This window comes from Melanostigma gelatinosum, assembly GCF_949748355.1.
Source record: "Melanostigma gelatinosum genome assembly, chromosome: 8".
Classification (NCBI taxonomy): domain Eukaryota; kingdom Metazoa; phylum Chordata; class Actinopteri; order Perciformes; family Zoarcidae; genus Melanostigma; species Melanostigma gelatinosum.
This window is the reverse complement of record NC_136641.1, coordinates 20,951,143-20,977,216: the sequence shown is the minus strand read 5'-3', so window position 1 is coordinate 20,977,216 and position 26,074 is coordinate 20,951,143. Positions and strand designations below refer to the sequence as shown.

The following is a 26,074-nucleotide window of genomic DNA, read 5'->3' as shown; positions in this document are numbered from 1 at the left end:
GAGAAAACATAAAAAATAATTCCCATTTGATTTGCATTCTGATGATTTTTCATGAAATGTCTCAACAGAACCCTGAAATAATGTGGTGTACATGGTGCTTAAAAATAGTTTTGTGATTTAGATTTGTTAAAGTTTACTCACTTTAACAAACATGGATTCAATATTTAGTGTTTATTCTGATTTCTCATGTTTTAGATGTTTCCGTGATTTCTGAATGTTGTGAAGTTCTGAAAATCAAATTAGTTTTGATGATAGGTTTAATCTTCAAGGTAACTTTAGCTGTCAAATAAATGTAGTTGTGTAGTATAATTACATTTTAATACCTCAAATTACACTCAAGTAGATGCAAGTTGTTATTTTCCACTGCTGATATCATGCAGGGTTTAAGTTAGAAGTGAGCAAAATAGCTTATATACAGATATCTGTATTATTGTCATCCTGTTGTGCCTTCAATCTTGAAAACTGTACATAAAACAGAAGACGGTGAAATGTGTTTATTCTTATATTATGTGGTGAACGTGTGAACTTACTTTCTTTTAAATCCTAATGAAACCTCAGAGGATCACAAAAGTTATTAGTTTAATCTGAAGGGAACATAAATGTTTCTACCAAATTTCATAGCTTTTCATTTCAATAGTCGAGACACAAATATCAACCTCATGCTGTCATACAGCCATCATCAGAGGGCTAATTAGTGAGTCGGTGGCACGTGGACACATTGTGCAGAGATGCAACACGTCTACCTGGTTTAGTGTGTTGAATCTGCTGCTCCGAGTGGCTCGATGACTCGTCTCATGGTGATGGTGATGTCACTGACTCAGCCGCCGACGTGTGAAGCGAACATACAGCGTTTTGTCTCTCTGCATCACTTATCAGGTGTTTACAGACTGAGAGGAGGAAACGCATCAGTTCTCAGTGTGTTTATTCACTGCAGGCAACAATGATGTTCGGACTCCGTGTCCTACACGTACATTTCCAGATGTATAAGCGGCGGAAGAAAAAAAATTAAAATCACATGCACCTCATACTTATTACTTTTGTGATCTTTTAGGGACAAAATAATCAAAGTCAACTGGTACAATTCAGTCATTTCCTAAAACAATATTGATCTCTAAATATATATTTTGAGAGCAACGATAAGTATTAAACCTTCTGTATGAAAGCGATTTCGATCTAAAAGCACTGTTTACAGAAGGAATTACAAAAAGGGTTGAATTACTGACCCATTAATGACCTCGCAAACGCTAAATGAGTCCACTCGATAATAAGCCAATGTGCTGTGACTGTCATCAGAGTCACATGGGAGGCAACACGGATGTTCACTGGTTGATGGAGGCCAAAGTCATAAGGCATATAGCAGCAACCGGAGTCGACATCAACTCCATCTTTTTCTGTGTTTGTGATGAGTAGAAATATATTGCACTTTGAAGACAAACTGAAAAAATAATCTCACAGGTAACGACAGCAACAAGTACCACCGAAGAGTCATGCAAGTGGCGATGGGCTCGTCGGAGGCCTCTTTTGAGGTGAACTCTACCCCCGATCTCTGTCGCAGGGTTGACTGTCCGTCAGATAAGGCAGCCCAAACGGCTGCAGCTATTCTCCTTTTTTGAGAGCAGCCATTTGCATACTGGCGATCAAACATCTCCCTTTGTTTGGCTCTGTATTTAGTGGCATTTTAGCAAAGTCTAGCTGCCTGTCCACCCCCGTCTGCTTTTTCCTCTTGTGGTTCTTGGCAAAGATCACTTTTCTCGTAGAACACAGACGCCTGCGTCGCATCGCTGCGTCGCCATCGAGGTGACGACCTCCCAGGAGTCGACGACCGGGTCGTAACATTCAATGCTGCTGAGGAGAGAGTTCCCATCATATCTAGAGACAGAGAGATGTGAGACAAACAGAGAATCAGCACTGCTCAGTCGAGAATGATGTGCCACAATTATAGGTATCCAGATGCACTTGATGAGTTACCGGATAACAAGAGAATCAGATAAATGCGTTAGAATACGCTTAAAGATCTTAAGGGATAGCGTCACAATTCTTGCCGGGTCAGGGTTTTTCCTGCAGCATGTGCGATTTATCCTGAGATTATCCTTTAAACCCAGTGTCACAGAAAGAGGGACATCCTTTCTCACCCGGCGATGGCGTAGAGACGTCCTCTGAGGACGGTCGCTCCTACGTAACACCGGGGCGTCGTCATACTGGCTACGGTGGTCCAATAGTCTGTTCTGATGTTGTAGACCTCAACGGAGTCGAGGTGTGAAACACCATCAAAGCCTCCCACCACATAGATGTGGTCGTTGAGTAAAGCCACACCAGCGCCTGAAAGCAGGAGGAAGGTCTCAGACAAACAGCAGCAGCACACAGTGAGCTGGAATACTCACTGCATTCTGTTTTCTTACCTACCTGACCGCTTGGTGGCCATAGGTGTGACACTTGTCCAGTGGCCCGTGTGCGGGTCGTACCGCTCCACTGAATTCAGGATATTTAGTCCATCATATCCACCTGTGAGGAAATACAAGGAAAATGTAAAAAAGTGTAATCGACAAGTCTATTGACAGATTGACTGAAACGATTGCAAAAATAACTGTCAGATTAATTGATCATGAAAGTAATGAAAAGTTGACCCCGTTGATTCAATAAGAGCTAGAACTAAAATGGTTAATCTACTTCCGTATTGGCCTGAATAGAAGCAATATCTTTTTCACAGAATTGTATGATATTCCAGGACAAGATGTTTACGTATTCACAACACCAGATGTTCCATGAATAGAGAGAGCACCAGGTCTTACAGAGGGTGTTGCTTGTTAGGTTGGCTATAGTTGGAGTGTGACTTTTAGAGTTAGTCAACCATCAAAGTTTTTTGTTAGCCCAGTACCTACAGGAGTTTACGAGTATCCCAACGTCTTTAGTTCAGAAATGAACTGAATCACCGATTAAGAATTTTACTTAAAAAGTTTCCTTTTGGAGAAATTCATTTGAGAGCTTCCAAGCGCCTGACAGACGAGAGTACGAAGAGAATGTGAAGCTACATGAGTCCGGGATTTATGTTCGCTTTGATGGTATCATTTCATGTTTCACTTTTATGATGGAAAAGGCGAACCCAAACTCTAACCCTTCTCTTTGGATTAATATTATCTCAGTCAGAGTTATAAAACATTATCTGTCCGTACCTAGACAGTATATAAGTCCACTTGCCACCACTAGACCAGCTCCTTCTCTAGCTGTCTGCATATCTCCCAGCATGCTCCACTGGTCAATGTTTGGGTCGTATCGCTCCATGCTGGTGTGACGCCGGCTGCCATCGAAGCCACCGGCAACATAGATCATGTCTGCCGTGAATAGAAGCAAAATATTACGTACCTTTCTGAGAGATGAGAAACCATACAAATCGATCGAACAGAAACACGCTCACCTCCGAGTGTCGTGGCTCCAGCGAGGCCACGGCGCACATTCATGGTGGCGACGGTGTACCAAACACCGTCCTCGTCCGCGGTGTAGTCCAGGCACTCCACGGAGCTGAGCCTCGACCGGCCGTCGTAGCCTCCGATCACATACACTCGGTCGTGGAGAGACACCGTGGCGACGTAACGCCTTTTTCGTGCAATGTTCTAATCAAGACACACCTGTCTGTATTAGTCACACCCACTGGGATAAAAAAAACATCACAATGCTCTCTTTGAAATGTTCAATACTTACAGGAAGGGAGCTCCATTCTTGTGTTTTCGGATCGTATTTCTCAACTATGTCTATTGGCGATTGCTGGCTGCCAAACCCGCCTATAACCAACAGGACTTCTTTGGCACCTGAAAAAAACCCCCATAAATCACTTTTACTATCCGTGTTGATTACAGAGCAGTTATATAGGGGACAAGCTTATCGCGAAACTGCTTCTAAAAAAGGATTCCCACCTAATCTAGCTTGTGTGCGTGGGCCCTGCATCTCACTCCTCAGCTCCGGTCTTAAGTGGAATTTCTTGGCTTCATCAACAAGGTCTCGACACGGCAGGCTACACCGAATGAGGGGCTGCAACATGTCGAAACGTGCATAATTATGATGGCATCTGTGATAAATACTTCAAACACATAATCCACGCTTGGCGTGCGATTACATTGTCGCCTGGCTCACCTCGGCATCAATGACATCCGTGATGTAGCGGGGGGTCAGGAGCGGCATTCGGACAAACTGGAGCAAGTCTGGCAGGTAGGGCTCTCGCTCTTTCCGGTTGTGTTTGACCCAGTTCAACACGGCTTCAAACACAGGCTCCTCTGAGTCCACCTGCATACAGACAGCACATACAGTCAAGAGGAGCTACAGCTACATTTAAGCTTGTAAATACACATATTAATCAAACACCTCGCTGACAAACTGCAAGGTTAAAGATGTTGCACGATATTCATTTGTGATGCAACCACTCTTTCAAAGACACAACGTGCAACAATGCAGTCTGCTGAAAGTTAAGACAAGCCATGAATTCTTCATGTGAGGAAGACGACACAAAGTTTTACTCAGGGCAAATTATGCGTGACAGGGATTTCCATGTATGGTCTAGATGTATTCTAAAAACAACAGAAATGACAGGAAGAACTACGAGAGAGACGTGATGATCTATAAATCATCTGTATGATAATAACTATGTTTTCACAAAGCAAGGTGTGTGGTTGGAAACAGGAATTCCCTGAGAACAAGGCATCAGGTTTTCTTCACTGCAACTTCTTTGTCAGCGCAATCCACAAAAGTGAAAGGAATTAAGGGGGGGGGGGGGGCTGACTGAGACTACAGCAGGTTGGTGCATGCTCTTCTCTTTTTACACTCAGTTGTTTGATAGACAATAAGAAAGCGGTGAAAGTCAGTTGACACTAAACTATTTCAGTCGAGTTGCTTTTCAGACATGTGAACACCAATTCTAACCATAACGGTTGTGGTTTCATGTATTTCAAATAACATATAGTTATCTAAAGTACTCATTGACAACAGATCAAGCAGCCTCCACGCTACAACTGACAATAAGGTTTTAAAACATCCGGTTTTCATACCTGGATTTCGTCGCATTTTATGAGCTTTTCAACTTCTGTCTGGCTGAGCAGCATGTACTCCTCGTGCTGAACCACCTCAGAGAAATGCTTCTGGGAGAAGAGCTCGGCCGCCTGCATCAGGTCGAGGCAATTGTGAGTTTCTGCAAAGTCCCGAATACCCAGGCAGTTGGTTGGATCGAGCTGACCCTCCAAAAAATCACAACACGCTCGTTTCACCCCTGAGGAAAACAAAGACACGTTTGATAAAGTCATTCAATAAGTTAAGACTTTTTAAAAGAACACATAGATGCAACACATAGACCTGTTTTAAGATAAGCTTTTGTTAAAACAGTTATATTTAACAATGAACTCCCTGGTTTTCTACAGGTCTGATGGTGCAGACTAAACAACCTCCTACAAACACATCATGCTGTCGCAACAATAGAAATACTTTTTAATACCCTCTAAGACTTTTCATTTGGGGAAACTGAATTAAATGCTTAAAAAGTCCTGCAGCTACCCTCTGCCTATACTCACGACGATATCAAGTGTCTTGAGCACACACACACTTCTCAAATAAAGGTACGGCCGGCACTTCTCAACGTACCTTTGAGCTGCAGTAGGCACGCTGCAGGGAGCAGTTCTTGTACGTTCTCCACTGTGACTAGCACCGTCTCCGTGTACACAAAGTCCAACAAGATCTCCATAGTCGCTGCAGTCAGCCCCTGAATGTCCACAAAAGACTTCCCCTTCTCTGCAAGCTGCAGGGCCACAAAAACAGAAAACAGAGTCAGGTACGATGACAAGAAACGTCTCATTTAGGGATTAGTAATCTGCATTGGGTATTATCTAGAACTGTCTCGTTAACTCTGTTGTTTTAGTAAAGACAAACACTGCCTTATTCTTCATATGTGTTTACTATCTATGTTTTTTTGTCATCCTGATTGTCTATACTGTCATTTTACTTGTTGGTCTATTCTGTGTCCGCGACATCTGTTGCATGTTTGTCTGTCCCGTGTGAAGGATCTCTTCTCAGCTGCTCTTACTTCTATTTTTTCCTTGTTAAACTTCTCTATGGGGAAAGTTTTTCCTTTTTCCGAATCTGGAGTTGGAGGGACAGAGGATGCAGTATGCTGTACAACTCTTTGAGGTAAATTTTGTGGACTGCAAAAATAAAATAAATTGACTTCACTTAGAGACTCTCGGAGAAGCCAAAAAAGGAGTGAAAAACCTTTTCCATGCCTGAGAATTGATATCGTTCTACTCTTAATTCTTATGTAACTTTCCCTGTAGAGGTAAATAATAGTCACAAGTCAACATATTTCGAAGCACTCAGAACAGTCATAGTATTACCTCACTGGTGAACATGGCACAGAAGTAGTCACTGCAGGCGGCCAAGACGATCCGGTGAGCGGGAAAGTCTGTGTTCTCCACCCTCAGAGTGATGTCACAGAGCGTGTTGCTCTTGCGAAGTGAGTTCATGGCGTTGAGGATGGATTTGGCGTGGGAGTTGGTCATGATGTCTTTGGGAGCCATGCTGCCCTGACAATCTCTCAAGGATCTCAAACTACTCCAGGAATCTAAAATAGATAGATGAGCTTTGTTGAGAATGATCGTCACAACACATTTATCAGAGCCATCCCTCACTTTATAATGTGAACATGCAGCACTTACTGTATCTGTCATACTTTGGTGAGTGTGTGCATTACATGTGTGTCGAAGATTCAAGCTTGTGTTGCATGCTGACAGAAACAATGGATCGTTTTTAGGTGTGACAAGTTAGAAAGCCTGAGATGGAAGTATATTCAAGTACTGACCATCAGAACTGTTTAGAGGTATTGGTGCTTAATTTGAGTATTTCCAATTTGTCAGATTTTCTTCTTGCAAATCATATGGCAAACTAATAAAAACAATCTTAATACTTACAATTTAGATACATAAATAAATATATATTGTATGCTAATAATTGAGTTGTTACTTTACCGACATTTTTGAATGCAGGACTTTAACTTTGAAGTGAGTAATTTGGCATTGCTAATGCAACTTACCGTTAAAAGATTTGAATACTTTTTCCACCACTGGGAGGCAATAACTAACGTTACAGCTACACATTAGCAAGCAGCAGCCAGCGACAGCTGAGGGCTAACGCCAACGCTAGACAACAACTAGGAAAACACAGGCACGTAAAGTGAGCCGACGGCCAGAGGAGGACAACATATGAAGCGACACACACAGAAGAACTTGTCAAGGATGTGTATAGTACCTGTCGCAGCAGTAACGCTGACTCAAAACGTCTAGCTAAGTTGCGTTGCTAGCTAACGTTAGTAGCAACAAAGTCCCTTGTCCCAGCTCCTGCTGTCAGTCACACTGTGTGGAGAGAAGCCACTGAACTACAGCTAATCCATGGTGACCTTTGGTGGGTCACACTGTGCGCCGCGTGCTCAAAGACATTTAAGTCTAAAACGCCCCAAAAAATAATATCATATCATCCCCGGCACGAGTTTTAACCAGCTAGAACATTTCGTTGAGTAAACTGCATCAGGTCACAGCAGCAGAGACTCTACAGATTGGACGTAAACAGACCATTACGTGAGTGTACGAGCGCGCGCTCGCGGAGCCGGACGCGTCACGTTCCACACACACACACAAGACAACTTCCGCTCGTGCTCGCTGGTCTGCCCGTGCGGCTCCGTTAGAATCGGTAAAGTGACTATTTCTCACGAATAAAGTTACACAATTATGGTTTTATGAGGATTTTAAAATCCTGATGTACACCCGGAAAACCCGGTGCGGATTATAGACTCTTAAACATACACACACACTGCTTTTTTCAGCCACCGGCGGCTGCTCGGTGTGGGAGGAGCCAGCGGCGTGTTTCCGCTAACACCAGGCCGACGGAGGTAACGCGGTAATCTATGCCGTCGTACTGAGAATTACAGGATATTGACGGAACAATTAGCAGTTAGTGCGGGACAGTGTTCGAGTACAGATTGTTTTACCGCCGGGGAGCTGAGGTTGTACATTTCTGGAGAAGAAGAAGAAGGGGAAGAAGAAGAAGGAGTGGCAGCTGGACTGTCAGCAATGGAAGCCGAGTTTCGGGAAATCGATGAAAACGGGAGTTGGACCGCCATCTACCAGGTAGGACCTCTCCGGCACGATCAAGGTGGAAACGGACTGTTAGTGGCCGCTTTTTAGGCCACATTATAGCCAATGCACATGAGTGTGCAGCAGCGGAGCGACCGTTTAATGTTTGTTTTAAGTCCGTGTTCCGCCTGCTCGGATCAATCCTATGATTGATGTGTCTGCCTGGGTCTCAAGCACCCCCCATCACCAAACTGTTATTTTATTTTACATTTAATACAAATTGTACATCGAATCCGTATTAGAAAAAAGTACTCGGATCTTTTACTTGAGGAAAAGCAGCAATTCCACAGTTGAAAAAATATTGTGTTGCAAGTAAAAGTCCTGCATTCAAAATGACTAAAGTATTATCATCATAATATACTTGCAGTACCGAATATTAAAGTACTCATCATGTAGTATGGCTTACTTAAGAATAATATGTCACCGGATTATGATTAATGTGTAAAACATCACCGATGTTGCAGCCGGTACATGTGGAGATAATTTCAACTACTTTATATACTTCTGGGTAGTTTGACCTGTAATACATCATAATACATTGGTTGGTTCATATTCTATATTTATAACCGGAATCTGCAAAGTAACTAATGTAAACAAATAAATGTAGTGCAGTAAAAAAGTACATTATTGGTATAAACAGGTTATTTGGGCCTAGTGTGAGATGGAAATACTCAAATAAGGTAAAAGTACCTCAAAGTACAGTATTAAGTAAACGTACTTCCATCACTGCCTCGGATTCTTTCTTTATGGGTTGCACAGCTTATTGCACAAAAAATCCATGAATTACAACTCAGTGTGGATCAGGTGTTATTATTATATCTTCACAGTTTATTCAGTCGTGTGGGTGCATTAAAATGTTCAACACACACACACGGACACGAGTATGACACTTTCAGGGGGTTGGAATTGTTTTTAGAATTCATAGAAATGTTTTCAATAAAGGAAGCAACACCCCTCAAGATCCATTACAGTATTCAGCTGTAAAGCATCTAACAGCCATGGAGACAGTCTGCACCATGTTACATCAGACCTTTGATGTCATGTTAATGTAACTCTATGTTTTATTTATTTTTATTCTGCCACAGGAGATTCGCCAGCAGTCATGTGAACTCCCGTGCAAAGTTGCCAAATTGCCTGAAAACAAGAACCGGAACCGCTACAGAGACGTTAGCCCGTGTAAGTAGCTCTTCTGTCTGATCGCACCGAACGGAGCAGTTTCCGATGTTTAAAACATTCCTTTAAATGGATGACCGCTCTGTAATCTGCGAGTTCATGTTGAAACATCAGCCAGTGGTGAGTTATTGTTTGAAGTTACAGCAGCAGCATCAACAGAGTCTTCCTCAGTGGAGTGTTATACAAACAGCTTACTGCTGTTTGACCTCAGTCATTTGAAATAACACAATGTCAGTATTACACAATAGGCAGAGGGTTGCGTCACTGGGGATCGACGTCATAAAGGATGTGACTTCCAGTTCATAACGTTTGGCCTCTTTACTGTAAATTTATTACGGTTGTTAATTGTACATGTTGGTACGGCAACATGATAATCATCTTTAATTAAAACCAACTTGTTCAGGCTGGCTTTTATGTGATCGTCAATGACATTTAACAACATCAGAGTGAATGTACCGGGTCAGCGCAACAGAACATTTGCTCCCATATTCCCAACTAGACAAATAATTAAACACATGAGTACCAAGTGAAGTTGCAATAAGAACTGGAGATAAAAAAAAACGAGGGGAAATTAATTACCAATTTGTCTCAATAATCTTAAACCAACAATACAGTCGGACGAGTTTAAAACACTTTTCAACAAGTTTGAGTTGATCATCCGTCGGTACATATCTCAGTAAATTTTATTCCTTCAAGCACTTTGTAAACATAAGAAACACAACATTTAAGTACATTTAATTGTTATTATATATATTTAATGCTCAGCTAGCCCCACATACCCACTGCTTTGAACTACAGGTGTGTCTGTTCATGTGAGAACTATTCAGCGTAGTGTCAGGGTTTCAAATTAATCATTATTCACCAGAATGTTTGTTTTCTGCAACGTCACAATGCCACAGCTGAATGTTGTTTCCTCTTTTTCACACTGAATCATTTATGCAAATACTTACTGTATATGTGCCATCAAGTGTGTAAACATTTGGAAATCTGTATCCTGAAACTTGTTCATGCTGTTTAACTTAAATGCTCTTTCAGTGGATGTATCAACAGCAGTTTGACATCAAAGACAGACTCGTCACATGCTCCCAGCAGCTGTGTCGGTCTGATCAGTTGTCCCCTGAGGGGTGGTGACATGTTGGAAACATACAAGCTTATTTTCATGTTTCTTCTTTTCATCCTCTCCTAAGTTGACCACAGCAGAATATGTCTGCAGCTGGGAACAAATGACTACATTAATGCCAGCCTAATAACAGTAGAAGAGGCACAGAGGAAGTATATCCTCACTCAGGTAAGCAAGACTCAGCACACTCCTCTGTACAGCAATCATCCGCCTGTATTCAGAAGGTGGAGGCTGGTGTATAGAAAGATAATAAAAGGCAGTATAATAAAGTCATATTTTGAAATAATCTTCACAGGAGGAATATGCTCAGCGATAACAAATGCTTTACTGAGATCTTTGAATACAACTGTTTCTATTTACTTATACTGAGAACAAAATCCTCTCTTTCAGGGACCCCTTCCAAATACATGTGGCAACTTCTGGGAGATGGTGTGGGAGCAGAGGACCTGCGGTGTAGTGATGCTGAACCGAGTCATAGAGAAAGGATCTGTGAGTGGTGGCTTCTTTCCTCACTCGAGTGTTTGCCCCATGACATCATTGCTTTTGTCTTTGGGTTATGTGTAATGTGCCCCCCCCCCCTCCTCTTTGTTTTGGTTTTAGGTCAAATGTGCCCAATATTGGCCACACAGAGAGGAGAGAGATGCTATCTTTGAAGATGCCAATTTCAAGCTCAGCCTCATGTCAGAAGAGATCAAGTCGTACTACACAGTCCGTGAGCTGGAGCTGGAAAATCTGTCGGTAAGTTTAAAGTCGACATGCTTTCAGCCTTTTAATACTCCGTGCCTCCGTCCTGGTCTCTTCTATAACCTTTTCATTTTTCCTTCCACGTCTTATCTTCCTTTCCAGACAAATGAGACTCGTGAGGTTTTACATTTTCACTACACCACCTGGCCTGACTTTGGGGTACCAGAGTCTCCGGCCTCCTTCCTTAACTTCCTGTTCAAGGTGCAGAAGTCGGGTTGCCTGAATTCCGACCAGGGACCAGTGGTGGTGCACTGCAGCGCCGGCATCGGACGCTCTGGGACCTTTTGTCTCGTGGACACGTGCCTGTTATTGGTCTGTACAGAGCTCTGCTATTGTGACATCATGATGTCACACCTATCATGTCTGCAGAAATAGAATAAGACTAAATTCCATGATGATTGTTACGAGCAACCAGTCATGAAGACTGTAAACGGTCTGACTCAAGTAGCTGTAGAACTCCACAATTATAGTTATAACTCGAGACTGTTGTGTACTAAATGTTTTAGCTGTATTTTGTGTACTAAATGTTTTTGCTGTGTTGCGTAGATGTCCAGCCGTAAGGACCCGTCTTCAGTGCGTATTCGTGAGGTGCTGCTGGAGATGCGACGCTATCGCATGGGCTTGATTCAGACAGCAGATCAACTTCGATTCTCCTACCTAGCCGTCATTGAAGGTGCCAAGTATATCAAGGGAGACACATCTCTGCAGGCGAGTCCTCCCTCCTTCAGTTCATCTTCTTTTCAATTGAAGGAATTCATCAATTGGGTATGATGTGAAGTACAAATTGTTTTCATGAAAGTATTTTTGCAAATAAAAGTATTTTGTTTTTTCCTCAAGGAGTCCTTGAAAGAGCTCTCAAACGAGGAAGAGGACCCTCCAGAGTTCACCCCCCCGCCCCCTCTTCCTCCTCCTAGAGACCCTCAAAACGGCAAAGTTGAGCCGTCCTTCTTTCCCGAAAATGATGAGATCATCAAACAGACGGAGATCCACAGTCTCGGGTAATCATCCAAATAATGTTATTTGGTCGGGTTTTGGAGGGCACTCATCAACTTTCAAACTTAAAAACCAACTTGCGTGGGAACGTTAATGCTTTACTCTTCTCTCCTCTACTCAGGTCCTCACAAGAGCCGGAGCTGCGAAAGAGGAACATTGCTGCACCCGAGCCTCCTCCTGACGGTGCTGATCAGCTCCATGGCCACATCGGAATGGCAGATCACGACTCCAAAGCTCCAATGAAATCCCAGCAGCAGGAGACGGAGGAGGAGCAGGAGTTGGCAGTGGAGCCGCCAAAGGAACGCTCTCCGGTGCCGGGGGCGTGGTCCCCTCTACTAACCAACGTGTGCCTGTGCACGGCCCTGGCTCTCGGCGCTTACGTCTGTTATCGAGCCTGTTTCCACTGATGTCTGTCCCTCCTCCTCCTCTCTGTTGCTCTCTGTCTCTCCACTGATGTCGCAAAGTGGACTAGGCTGCCCAATCGGCCTGCTTTGACTTTGGGTTTACTCTACGAGTGGGTGGATTATTTGGACTTTAGAAGATTCAGGTTCACTCGTTTATTTGACAGAAGCAGTGTGAAGGGGGGTTGCCTTGTTGGGAATAACCCCACCCAAACGTTCTTTCAATACGTCATCATGAATGCTCAGGGCCTTAGTTTTTCAGGGGTCACATCCCAAATACGTGTGCCGACTTAAACACAGACGAGACGCGTCTGTTGAGGAAAAAGGGTTTGTTTTCACTGAACCAGGATGAATGGCCTGTGAGCACCATTTTTACTCGTGTCTCCTCTCTCATTTACCAAATGACACTTGTATGTGTTACCCTTACTATGGTGTCCGTTAGGATTTCAATACTTTTTTTCTCTCCACCGTTTCTTTGTTTTGCGTACCCAGATGATCAGAAATCATAGAGCCAGATTTTTGAGCAGAAACCTTTTTGTTGTGGTTTAATATTAAACCCGACAGTAAGGTGAAGGATGTGAAAGTAAGAGGGAAGATAAGAGATGCATGCCGGGGTGGGCATTGAATTATCTGTCCTCACTGGTGGCCTGTGTAGGTCTGCAGGAGGCCTGCTGATTGAGTACATAAGAGTATATGTGTGTGTGTGTGTGTGAGTGTGTATGGACATTTGCACGAGTGGTAGTTAGTGGAGCTTTCTACTGATGCTTTTCCCCCCAACATTTTTCAGTCCGTCAAATGTGAGATGGAGACTGAGTTGCCTCCTGGTAATTGATTCCCTCTGCGTTTTCTCTCCCTGGTGGCTCAACAGTGACACAGAAACGTCTTTTTGGTGCAGGCACAGGGTGGTTTGTCTCTTTCTCCATCTGCTTGGCATTCACAAATTGACAGTGGGGAAACATCTTGCCAGGAGAATGTGTAACACAACCTGAATGACACTGTTGTACCTTTTTACGTGCGTTAAGTTACACACAAGAAGTAGCTAACACCCAACTCCTTTCGCCAGCAATAACAAATACCTAATGATGCGTCACCCTTTACTTTGTCAAACTCTTGAGTTTGAATGGGGAACCAGGGTCATTTGAACAAACCAAAAATCAAACACCAGCACAGGGATGAAAACAATACACTGTAGCAATGAACCGTTGTATCATGGCGTGGCCCTGAGCTGGCAATATTGTTTTGTAGGATTACATTTAATTTTAATTTTTTTTAGCATGCTGCATTTGTGAATCAACAGGTTTGTCCGAAGAAGAGATTAGCTAAGCTGCTAGCATTCAGTTTACCTTTGTGACTCGACAAAGTTCAGTACACGAGCCCGACCGCTGTACTTTTCTTTAGAATGTATAAACGTCCTCAACAAGGACACACCCTTATTAGATATATATTTTTTTTTCAAATCAGGTTTCAATGTTCTGAGTTCTGTTTTGTTCTGCTTAAGCAAGGGTTTAACTCTCAGCGCCCGTGCAGCCATCGCACCAGGTTTTCCTGTTTTTCTACTTATGCTGAGCTCAAAAACATGTATTTTTTTATTTACATTTGGTTGTTTTACTTTTTAAATAAAACAAACTAAGTCTACTGTTGAGTTGTGCCGATTTTTCCAACACATTTACATCTATCTAATTCTCACTTCTAGACTATGGTAATACAATGTCATACATGACTGTGTGGTGGTTTATAACTGATATATAAAACATGTGTACATTATTTATTATTAATAATAATAAAGCCAACATTAGTTACAACTTATACATCCTTTACAAAGGGTACCAAAATATCTAAGGATGTGTTAATGTTTTGTACTCTTATCGTGCACTTTACATTTCCTTTATTGTATTTAACAATATGAGTACAGTGATGGAAAGTAAGTACATTTAGTAAAGTACTGTACATAGATGCATTGTTGAGGTACTTGTACTCCTATATTTGTTTCACACATGAAGTTACTAGTTACTTAGCAGATTTAGATTATTACAAAACGAATCAATCAACCAATGAATTATAATGTATTGTTATTTATCAACATATTAAGTATCTGAAATCGGCTCGACCATAACCAGCTACAACATTTAAGTACACATTAATGCATCGCTAACTAAATCCAATGATTATATTATTATATATATCAATCCTGCATAATGAGTACTTTCACTTTTGGTCCGTATAACTTGATGTTAATACTTAATACGGTTTTGAATGCAGGACATTTACTGGTAACAGTATTCTTACACTGTGTATTGCTACTTGTATGTAAAAGATCTGAGTACTTCTTCCAGCTTTGTGAGTATTGATAATCCTGTTTCCAGATTCTGAGTGAGTAGCTTTAAACACCACCAGGTGGCGCTGCTGGACTGTAAAACTAGCTGGTTCCTGACCGCTAATATGGAGCCTTGGCTCTCACTGCAGCCCACTCTGTCTTGTTTTCTGTATTGAACCTGGGTTTGCTCAGCAATTACTTTGAATGAGTACTTTTGTTACAGTAAATGTGAGTCATGAGTTCTCCTCTATTAGCAGAACCTCTCGTCTTTAAGGGGATTGTGATGTTGCATGCCACAAATATTGCTCTTTTTTTATTCATATTCTATTGGCTCTCAACTACACTAATGTGATTTTACATGAAAAATACTACTATAGAATATAATAGTACTCAATTCTTAAATTTATTCTGACAGTTTGTTGTGAAAACACACCCAGAAAATGTTCCGGCTGATGTCCAAACTGCTCCGCTGAGCCCAAGCATAAGTTTAGGCTAATTTGAGTGTAAAAGACCACAACAATAATGATCAGTGCACACTGAAGGGCGGAGGAACATGTCTTGACACATGGATTGCTTGAGTAAACTCCACCACACTGATATAGTACAGATGATTTGGCAACAGAGTCTTGGCTAGAACTTCCTGTTTGGGAAATAAGAGGCTCGTACGTGCTGTACAAGAATGCAACTTAAACTGAGTGAGTAATAGCACTCCCAACCACCGCTCTCTGCTGACGTCAAAGCTGGCAAGATGGAACACGCTGAACTCATCTAGGAAAACTACAATCAAGGTGTGACCGAGGACCGGAAGTCTTCTTAAAGCCACAGTTGATTCAAACAGCAGACCGTCTGATCCGACAGTGTCGGGACTGTTTGTGGTTAAGAGTGTTGTCATGTTGTCACTTATTTTGAATTTATGTCATATCTATGTATGTCATCCACCAAGGCCTGCACATATATAAATAATGTTTGTAAATTAGATGACATATTAATGCTCTCTTCAGAATATGACAGTTTTGAAAAATGTCACTAATGACAAACACATGTTATAAGTGCACTGCAGTGCCTCCTCGCTCAGCCTAATTGTGCATAATGCTGACTCCACACTCACGATCGACCCAAAAGCATATCTGCCCTGCCCTGCTGACTCTTCCAGCATGTGTCCTCAGTTTAGTTATTAACCTGGAACTTCCCAATAGCTGGCCAGCTGCGAGGGTGGGTGGGGACGATCTTTGACTGTAAGCCTCTTTTGTAGCCTGCAGATCATTTGCACAGGGAGCTGAGCAGGCATCAGGAAATTCCTGAATGTGAGGGGAGTCATATCTTTCCAAGTGTGACTCTGCAAAGTCTGAGTCACCATACACGCCAGAGTTGTTCAATGGAAGCCTGGTACAAGGAAGTGCGAGTACGCTGTCAGGTGTACCGTGTCTCTTCATGCCCTTATCATTTCAGAACTTACAAAAGAAAGGGGAGTGAGTGAGACATAGTCAGCCCTCAGTATCGACCGGTGGTGGAATGCAACTCAAAACATTTACTGAAGTACAATTTTAAGGTATACTTACGTAGTATACCGTATACTTCAATATGCTAAATACGAGGCTACAGCCAGCAGCCGGTTAGCGTACTGTGTCTTGACTGGAAACAGCTAGCGTGGCTCTGTTCAAAGGTTACAAAATCTACCTGTTTGTGCAAAGCTAAGCTAACTGCTTGTTCATATACAGACATGAGATTGGTATTGATCGTTGAAAAGCAGGGTCTAGTTTGGGCTCCTTGTAAGCTTTCTAAACGTCTCCAATGGCTGAAATTAAAGAACTGTTCAAGGCCCAAAACAGGTTTTTTCGTATCAAATGTGTGGCCACTCAGTTGTATCTTGTGACCCTCTAGAGGGTCCTGAACCCTAGGTTGGGAATCAGCAGACTAAACCATTCAACTGTATAGAACTATAGACGACAGAAGCTCCATCTCAACTAGTTACTACGGTGAAATGCTACTTAGGTATTAACGATCTAACAATGTGATAATATAGCAGTTTCTGCAATACAAGCACTTTCACATCTGATGATATAAGTGCATTCTGCTGAAAGCAGGATTGTTTTTTTTTGGTTAAAAAAAAAACCACCCACTGTGTTGTTGTTCTCATTAAACTACAGCCTCTCTTTCAGAGGTTGATATCTTTGGTTGCATCTGTAGAGACTCTCACCCGTGAGCAGTTCCTGTTCCTGTTCCTGTCCCCCCCCTGGCTGCTGCTGTTGTGGACAAATCGTCAGACGTAGACACCGGCGTGACATAGGGTACTTTGACTGTCATTGGCTAAGTTCATGCATATAGGTCATATCGTAAATACCAAGAGGTTGGAGCTGGTGCTTCCCCTTGGCTCCCGCATCCTTCCTTGACGTCGACATTGACATGTGGTCCACATGTAAACAAAGCTGGCTGACCTGCCTGCTTCACCGCAGATGTTACCACCGTGTTCTTTTTGGTTATTGTTGATGGTTTTTCTTCGTAGCAACTGTGGAAAAAAAAAAAAAAAGAGGTTTGATTTTGATGCAGCGCTGAGTCTGTGACAGAAGCGCACACACGTCAATGATGGATGTTTGTGACAACAGCTTTTGTGAATGAGGTGAGAGGTAAGATGTGAACGTGAGGATGGTCACATAGTTAAGTTATTGTGGGTGGAATGCTTTCATCGCTGCCAACGTCCTCAACACTCCCTACTTCCTGTTGAGTAATCTGTACATGTCAAAAGCCCACACACGACTACTACTGTTATGTCAAGGTATCTGTGATTTCATAAGTGTACAGCTGAGAATTTACTGTGCATTTTATTAACTTTTCAGCAACTTGGCAACAAAACAATGTTGTTTCTTTAAAAAAAATGATCTGTCAGGCTTTCTTACGTGCAGTCACATGATCAGAGGGGAACAATCTGCCCACAGTTTTGTCTTCCTATCGTTGGTCTAAATATATATATATCCTCTCTAGATACGCGTCTTATCATTTTCCCCCCCTCTTTTAGGTGGGGCTAACTTTTTGTTTAAATGGGAATTAAACTTTTTAACTGAATAATTATCAATAATATTTCACACAAAGCTTTAGAATGACAAGTCAGTCAACAGCTGCTATATAAATAAAATGTTAAACTTCTTGCAGAGCTGGTTTGATCAAACCACGTTCGTCCTTCATCCCGATTTAATTCATATGTACAATTTACAGTAAGGGCCCTCATCCTGCTTTACGTTTGCACAACTGGTGGTGGCATTTCTTAAATGTGTTAAAGGACACATTTTCACTTCCATATTACTCACAATTGCCAATGCCCAGTTGTCCAAATAAAACAGGATGTCAGTCTAATTGAGCAGCGTGTCTGGTAATCTAGGAAAGTTTTAGAGGAGAGCTTTGAGGAATAGTGCAATGGGTTGAACTTTCAATATTAATAGAAACGGCCGGATTGTGAAAGACGAGTTGGATGTCTTCCTTTTGATAAAGTCTTGCAATGATGACCTCCGTAATAAATTACTGAGGTCTGCTTGTGTGTGAGCAGGAGCCAGTATGATAACAGTACTAAATCAATGTTGACTCATCACTGCAGAGAAGGGACTCATTTCATCATGTGAGCTGACCCTGTGGATAGTTTGATCAATACTGATGCATCACATTTTAAGCGTTATATTTTGTGAGTCAAATCTGACTCGGCAGCGTAATCAGTAACATTTTCTCTGTCAAATGAATGTATTACCACAATGTTTTCCTCTGAAGTAGAAGTACACAGTGACTAGTAGCTCAAACACCTGAGCTATATATCGTTTTAAGTGCTTTTGGGGCCTTTTGAAAGCTATTTTGGGGTACAATATGTCTAAATAATATAATTTAATATTTTTCATATCTAAACGTCATAATAAATCTAAGACAGTGTATTTCACCTGTGTTTCTGACCGGGAATAGCCGTGACTTGTGTGTGTGACGCAACTCTGTCATGGCAGGTGACCCAGGGAAGCGCAGTGGTGAGTGTACAATTGTTTGTATGCAAGCAGCAACAACACCACAGGCCGTTCTGAACCGGCATATTTACAACGGGCCCGGCACTAATAGATTAAAATGACAGACACACTTGTGGTCCAGATGGGGTGTTAGCTCATTGTGGGTCACGTTCATTCAATCACACAATACAGCAGTGCTCTTTGCACACACACTTGGGGGAGAGCTGCACTCTGCTGAGATGCCAACATTTTGTAAAAGCACATTTGAAGTGATGTGTGCTAAATACATTTTCAAATCAATTGAAATGTATTCTGGAGGCTCATCCTCAGAGGTCGTTTTGTCAATTTGGAAATTCTGATGAAATCCTTAATTTTTCATTGTTTTAACAACAGCTAAACCACCATTTTCACAATTGAGTCCCAAATGCCACGAAACCGTTTTCATACAGCTTCAATTAACAACTTTCCTGTCAGATTTCCCAAATTTTGTGAATAAATAAATAAATAGATTGGTTAACGATACATCATTGCAGTGTTCTGTACGCAGTAAGGACACACCTGTTGATCACTCCGCATAAACCATCAGTTAACTCTTGATACACTGCGAGAATACCGAAATGAACTCTTCTTACACACTGTTGTTTCTCGAAGAATTAACGGTCATTTTGCAAAGATGGACTGGTGTTACACAACATCTGGGCAGTGATACTTGATCCTGTGTAGTCACCACAAGTCACTTCTGCACGTCAGTTTAGTGTTTTCACAGTCATCTACGGCGAAAATAGCAGAAGTGAACTAAGATGTCGAAATCTTGGTGCACTCGGAGACAGATCATGTTCTGGTCCGTTTACCGTAGCTCAGGCGGTCTGGCTTCCCGTTACAACCCATGGTCCGGATATCCGGTGTTCCTTTCACTTAGAGGAGGAACTGTAATTGAACACGCAAAATCACAGTGTTAAAAAGCACCATTTCAAAATATCAGTTTTAATTTGGGCTAGAAACGACAACGGTTTGGCTACTTTTGAAAGAGTATTTCAGAGTTTCAGAGCGTCCAGACACCTTGAATACATTTTGCCTTTGGTCAGACTCGTGAGAACCGTGAGAAAGTTTACGTCAGCGATCATCTTTCGCTTTAAAAGTCTTCAATACTCTGACTCTGAGCAAAAAGTGTAACCATAAAGGTACAAAACTAAAGATTTCTGAAAGAGGACCTACAGCTTCATGAGCAAATATTGTTCCAGAAACCATTTCAGTATCTGAGGGTCTGAAATGACTGCAAGTCAATGCATGTTTTCTAAATTTGGGGTTATTTGATCATTAATTGATCTCCGTTTATAAATTAATCATAAAGATTATAAAAATGTTTGACAAACTTTTACAAATGTAAAGAGGGTCGATCCTAATAGAATATGTTCTATAGAAGAAACAACACAACTGAGCAGCGTTGCACTAAATAGCCATTTTAGTTTTATCTTCATTTAGCTAAAGGTAATTTAAGCGATTAAAGGAAGAAATGTGCAAAAGAGACATAACAAGAGAAAACAAAACAGGACCCAGGAGAGAACTTTGAGGTACTCCACAAATTAACTGTGATCAGGTGGAATTAGAAAAACAAACATTAAAACAGAAACTAACTGACTGGTGTCTGTCAGAAACAGTTTTCATTTAAAGGATGACTTTGTTAATATTCTATGTTTCTCATTGACAACAAATCTCATGAAATGATTCACTGACTGGTGAATGAAGCTTAATTTACGTCCAAACACTAATAAAACCAATGAGCCACACGGCTGCACTGGGACATGTTCCTTCACTGTGACGAACCTGGTTTCTTTTGAGTCAATTCCACATACACCATCGTGTTGCCGTAGATACTCACTATAACACAAAATGTGTTCTGTTCTGTGGCTGAAAATAGTCCACAACAACATTTTCTTCTTGACTGAGTAAAGTTAGCTAAGTATGTATTTGTGACCTATTTTTAAAGATTAATGTCTTAAGTAGGAACCAATGAGCTCAACAGACGAGGCAGGGACGTCAGAAACGTCCTGAGAGACGGACTAGAATAACACACTGTTGGTTTTGGTCTTTTTATGGGATTTGTTGACTGTAATACAAATATTTATTATTGCCCAGCATATCCTCCTTTAGATGGATTGCAAACTCAGAAGCAAAATGTAACCAAATTGGCAGAAAACTGTGTTATCACTGTTATGTGCTGATTTGCAATTTTGTAATTGCTGGGATGAATAAGATGGGATGATTGTACGTTATGAATGATGAACCTAGATTATTATATTTCAATTCATCGTTTCGTCACATAAAATGCTAAATCTAATTCCCCACAGACCACGTGACATCCTCAGATGTCTTGTTCTTTTCTGGATCAGTACTCCAAAATCTAAAGACATCCAGTTCATGTGTAACAAAGAAAATAATTCAATACTTTTATTTGAAAACCATAAAAATGTGAATGTTTTGACATTTTTGCTTAAACATTTTTATGAAACGATGATTTGATGATCAAAATAGTTGCCAATTAATTTTCCGTTGATCAACTAATCAATGTATCGACACATTCTTGCAGCTCTTTACCATTTATTCATTTTTTTTGGCAAACCTTTTTCTAAATAACCTCATCTGTGGAGATGCAACAAACCACTCATCCATCTGTTTCACTCCCTGTTGCTCACATTGCAACTGAACTACAACACACGTCTGTAGGTTATCCATGATGTGAAACAGCAACACGTGTAGTGCCAGCTGACACACTGTCAAACGAACACAAGCAAGAAACGCTGGACCAAAGCCAAATTTATTCAACAAACGTGTTAAATAGATGGTTGCGTTTTCATCATCCAACAGTTTTTTAAAATTAAATTAGAAAACAATCTAATGCTAAGTTGTATAAAAGTGATTTGAGGAAGAAACAGTAATACGCACCAAAAGAACATTCTGACATGACAAAAACAATCTTCCATTTCTCAACTAGTACAGAGTGAACATTAGAGTGACAGGTAGGTGTGTGTGTGTGTGTGTGTGTTTGTATTGCCTTATCAGAGGAGTTTTTTAGGAGGCCAGTTGGCCTGAGGAGGGGCTGTGATGCAACGAGCAGTTTACGGACAGACACTGCCCATTGACGGTAAAATGTGGAAAGGGGGCCGGTCTAAACTTTCAAGAAAAGAGGTCATCCTGTGTGGGAATTTCCCTCTCTCCTGTCAGCATGTGAGCCAGGAGCAGGGAACGACTGCATCGGGGCTGCAATAGGAAACGGGGGGGGGGGGGTGGGGGGGGTCATCGAAGAAAAAATGCAGAGAATGTCGAAATGACGGGTACGATGAGAGCGAGACGAGCAGGAAAAGTGCTGAAAGAAGTCACAACAATGGAGTGCTGGATGTTAAATCATTGACACTTCATACGACACGTTAATTGTTTCTGCGGTTTTGATAATTACGTTTCGTAAAATACCTTTTCCTGACAGTTGTAAAAAAAGACACGATCATGTTTGGTGGCACTGTTTTGCAGCCAGCGAGGCCTAAAGCTAAACCACAACTATTTACAGCTATTGTGATGTTCTTGCGAGGATAACAATGTCTTATTCAAATGTGGGTGTAGCATTCTTCAAGTGGTGATGTGTTGGAAAGGGAGGATGTTGCACAACAGTTAAAAGCTAAAGTGTTCCATCATCGAGTGTGTTGAAACATCCACTGTGTTCAAAATGTCATCTTTCAATGCACTAAACAGCAACAGTTGTTCAACTGTATTTAAAGAGAATATAAAGTGACTTTTCAATGATAATGAAGTAAATGTGTCCTCTTTTGAACCGATATGACGTGTTTTGTTTTTTTTGCTCTTTTCTGCTGAGTGGGAAGAACACACCCCACCCTGAATTGTCATAGATCATCTACAAATCCCACCATGCCTCTTTCTTTATCCTCTCTGTCTGGGGTTTGCTTGTTTCAGACAGATGAGTTTCGTATTGTGCAGTGAAACACAGTTTATCGGCTTGGTAAATTCCACTGCAAACAAGTAGTCGACTTATCTATCATGTCTGGTGTAACCTACTTCGTCACTCCCATTTTTTACTTCTTCATTTTCTGCCGAATGTTTTCCACTTCGGGTTGGAACGAGGTTTGCTCAGGATTATCGGTATCTCGCCTCGCAGCCAGGTCTCTGGGCTGTTGAAGCGTGACCCGAGGTGGTGTGAGGAGGTTAGTTGCTGATTAATTTCTATGCAACCTTGAACCCCTCTCTGGGCCAGTGGACCCAGCAGACTATTGACAGAGCAGTGTGCTAAAGATAAAGCTAACATTTCTGTGCTACGTGCAGTGTGACAGATGTCTTTCTTTTTTCCCCTTTTTCTTTTTTCGCTGCTCTCAGCAGTATCGTTTCAGTATAAATTGGTTGAATGTATTTCAGGATCGGAGGACTTTTGTGTCAATCAATGAGTAAACAGAGGAATGAACGACGTTGACATTAAGGGCGACCACATGATAGTATGGGCAGTCTGCTATCATGAGGAATCCCTTCACCTTTCTATTGTATCATGGCAGTAGAAAAACACAATGTCGTATAATCCTTTTTTATATTCAGAAAGAGAGGTTTCTGTCACCGCATAACGGCACTGATCAAACCACTGAAGCCATGTTGTGGAATCACTAAGTAATAATGTATTGTGACGGTGATCTGAGACATTGTTAAAATGTCTTCAGCCTCACTGGTGAAGACTAGATATATAAAATGCTCTCCATGTACAAAAACTAACATCACATTCATTTAGCTTGTTGATGTCTCTTTCAATTTTGGGCATATTGGTCTGAATTAAAAGATTGCAAATTTGCCTTCATGTCGAGCCATATTTATCTGCAATATGTTCTAATTGAAACACATCAGTAGTGTGTGAATATTTAACACCCCTGTCTGCACCTTCTTCAAAAAGGACAGAAAAAAAGAAGTGACAAATGTAATTGTTTAGACAAAGTATAAATCTGTTTAATTCAATAAAATATCAAGTACATTTAAAGCATTTAACCATTTAATGTTAAATAATTTGACTTATTTCATTCATTGCCAATACTATTACAAAGAGTTGCATCATTTCACTGCAGCACAACTCTTCCTTATAACAACCATTGCTCCAGATACACAAAATGTAGAAATTCACTCGCACGTATGTAAAATATGCACCGAAATACTGCATACACAAAATTACATCTGAGAATAAAAGCTACGGTGACATGTGAAGAATCGTGATTGATTGCGCAATCCATGCACCCACTCCTTCAGTCCCATTGAAACTGTCTCTGTAAACTGGTGGTCGCTGTCTTCACCCGTGAAGCGTACCGTTTTTTTTCTTTTTCTCCAACAATCAGTGGATCACCTCCAGCTCTAAAGTCCATCGATGATTGAGACAAACAGCCAAGTGGTGCGCGTGGAGTCTCTCTGGCTGAGGTCTCTCTAACATTGTCCGGTGGCAGAGAGCAGGTTGCGCAGGGTGGACAGCTCTCTGGACAGCTGCTCCACACGCTTTTGTAAACGATCGTTCTCTGCGGCCAGTTCCAGCACTTTGTGTTGCGTCTCCATGTTGCGCACTTTGGCTTTGTCCCTGCTCTTCCTCACGGCGAGGTTGTTCCTCTCGCGCCTCACCCTGTACTCGTCGCTGTCCTTGTCCAGGCGTTTCTTCGCTTTCCCGGAGGACATCTTGCCACTGTGCGACGGTGACCTGCTTTTACCTGAAGGGGCAGGTGTGCCGGGCGGGCTGGAGCAGGTCGAGGACGCACTGGAGATGTTCCCAAGACTGCCGCTGGTGGACTGGTAATGAATGTAGAAACCAGGCGAGCCGTTCTCCATGTTTGCGTCTCTCTGGCTGTCGTCTCTCTCCGCGGCAGCAGCTCTGTAGCGGCTCCCGGTGAGTTCAGGGCTGAGCACGCTGTCCACACGGGTCTCCTGCAGCTCGGTGTAACCCAGCGCGTAGGGCTCCCTGGGGTCCCTCAGGTTGTCGCACTGGCTGCTCTCCAGCTCGCTCAACAGCGAATAGTTCTTGTAGTTCTGTAGAGCCGCAACTCTTTTGAGCTTGTTCTCCGCAAGGAAATCTGAGAAAACGTCCCCTTGCTGCTGCTGTTGCGGCTGCTGCTGCTGCTGGTGGTGGTGGTGCGTCTGCGCCGCCAGTTGCGGACAGTGCAAAGCTGAATCCAGGTAAACGCTGAAGTCTATCGCTCTCTCCCGCTCTTCGATGCCCAGCTCCGTCATCGAGTCGCCGACCCTCCAGTACGAGCCGCTGCTGATAGGACTGATAATGCTGTCTCTACTGTGGATAGCAAAGCCGCCCTCGTCGTAGAAGCCGGCCACTTCCATGGATCTTAACACCCGCCGGATTGAAGGAGCATGGAGGGCTGAGATGAGACGCCCAGGTTGTTTTGGATTCGGTTGCCTCAGTTGCGAAATGGCTGAAGTGTCTGAATGCAACGAGTTTTAAATCTCCTGTGTCACCGCCAGTGACAACACGCAGTGAAACTACTTTGAAGGCGCTGCGCTCATGAATTGGGAGGGATTGACAAGTCTTCCTGTCTCGGGGGGGTTTTATTAGACGCGCGGGGCGGGGCTTTAGTTGGGCAGGTGTGTGACGCGCAGCGCAGAGCCAACCGGACAACATGTGGTGGTTTTGGAGGATCTTTCTTGTATGTAACTGTTTGTGTTGCTCTGTTTGGTTGCTTTTTTTTGTGTGGCATTTGTGACACATAGTTGTGGTGTACACTTGGAGTGCAGCAGCAGAATGTAACTTAATTAGTGTTCATAACGAAACTGAGACAACACAAATACAAAGTGAAAATACAAACCAACGCCTGCATTTTACGGTCACGACAGAATATCACTTTTTTAACCAGCATTTGTTGACAACACGTCCATTCCCGCCCTCTACATTCACATCTCATCCACTCGACAATGACGGAAAAAAAAATCCGACTCAGTGGCAACCGAGCTGTTCATGCGTAATCACGCCATAACAACGATGCTCATGGAAGCAGCCCGAGACACATCTCCAGACAGCTGTTTCCCCACAACACAAACATGAACTAGTTCAAACCAGTTTGTTGTTGTGTGGTCAAACTGTACAAGATGACACATCCACTCCAACACTGTATGAGGGTCAGGGTGGGTGTTCGGCATTTAGTCTGCCTGGTTTATGACTAAAACTCTGG

General features: G+C 42.2%; 3 protein-coding genes across 4 annotated transcripts; 1 reads left to right on the top strand and 2 right to left on the bottom strand.

Moving 5' to 3' along the window:
- Positions 1–905: 905 nt before the first annotated feature.
- klhl12 (kelch-like family member 12) lies at positions 906–7,551 on the bottom strand. 2 transcript variants are annotated; one of them, XM_079273356.1, is made up of 12 exons: positions 7,276–7,551; positions 6,366–6,592; positions 5,620–5,773; positions 5,034–5,251; positions 4,126–4,275; positions 3,909–4,023; positions 3,697–3,803; positions 3,413–3,608; positions 3,171–3,329; positions 2,404–2,502; positions 2,133–2,319; positions 906–1,869 (listed from the first exon to the last, which is right to left on the bottom strand). In XM_079273356.1, exons 2-12 carry the CDS (start codon positions 6,546–6,548, stop codon positions 1,743–1,745), a joined length of 1,695 nt encoding a protein of 564 aa, XP_079129482.1. In that variant the 5' UTR covers positions 6,549–6,592; positions 7,276–7,551; the 3' UTR covers positions 906–1,742. The 2 variants fall into 2 exon arrangements, with proteins under 2 accessions (XP_079129482.1, XP_079129483.1); XM_079273357.1 differs by lacking the exon at positions 906–1,869 and having other exon boundaries at positions 2,140–2,319; positions 2,400–2,502.
- Positions 7,552–7,908: 357 nt separating this feature from the next.
- On the top strand, positions 7,909–14,204 carry ptpn1 (protein tyrosine phosphatase non-receptor type 1). The gene is made up of 9 exons (XM_079273653.1): positions 7,909–8,150; positions 9,242–9,332; positions 10,517–10,617; positions 10,840–10,938; positions 11,050–11,187; positions 11,296–11,505; positions 11,740–11,901; positions 12,031–12,191; positions 12,308–14,204. The coding sequence occupies exons 1-9, from the start codon at positions 8,094–8,096 to the stop codon at positions 12,591–12,593; spliced, it is 1,305 nt and encodes a 434-aa protein (XP_079129779.1). The 5' UTR covers positions 7,909–8,093; the 3' UTR covers positions 12,594–14,204.
- A 9,638-nt stretch (positions 14,205–23,842) lies between these two features.
- Positions 23,843–25,411, bottom strand: cebpb (CCAAT enhancer binding protein beta). The gene has a single exon (XM_079274349.1). It carries the CDS (start codon positions 25,227–25,229, stop codon positions 24,333–24,335), a length of 897 nt encoding a protein of 298 aa, XP_079130475.1. The 5' UTR covers positions 25,230–25,411; the 3' UTR covers positions 23,843–24,332.
- Positions 25,412–26,074: the final 663 nt, after the last annotated feature.

Excerpts from the sequence above, each read along its gene's own strand:
- klhl12 (XM_079273356.1), bottom strand. The coding sequence starts at position 6,548 with ATGGCTCCCAAAGACATCATGACCAACTCCCACGCCAAATCCATCCTC. Across the intron at positions 5,774-6,365 it reads GTGCCATGTTCACCAGTGAG|CTTGCAGAGAAGGGGAAGTC; the intron begins GTAATACTATGA and ends GTGGCCCTGCAG. Across the intron at positions 3,804-3,908 it reads ACGCACACAAGCTAGATTAG|GTGCCAAAGAAGTCCTGTTG; the intron begins GTGGGAATCCTT and ends GGTTTTTTTCAG.
- ptpn1 (XM_079273653.1), top strand. The coding sequence starts at position 8,094 with ATGGAAGCCGAGTTTCGGGAAATCGATGAAAACGGGAGTTGGACCGCC. Across the intron at positions 9,333-10,516 it reads CTACAGAGACGTTAGCCCGT|TTGACCACAGCAGAATATGT; the intron begins GTAAGTAGCTCT and ends TCCTCTCCTAAG. Across the intron at positions 12,192-12,307 it reads ACGGAGATCCACAGTCTCGG|GTCCTCACAAGAGCCGGAGC; the intron begins GTAATCATCCAA and ends TCCTCTACTCAG.
- cebpb (XM_079274349.1), bottom strand. The coding sequence starts at position 25,229 with ATGGAAGTGGCCGGCTTCTACGACGAGGGCGGCTTTGCTATCCACAGT.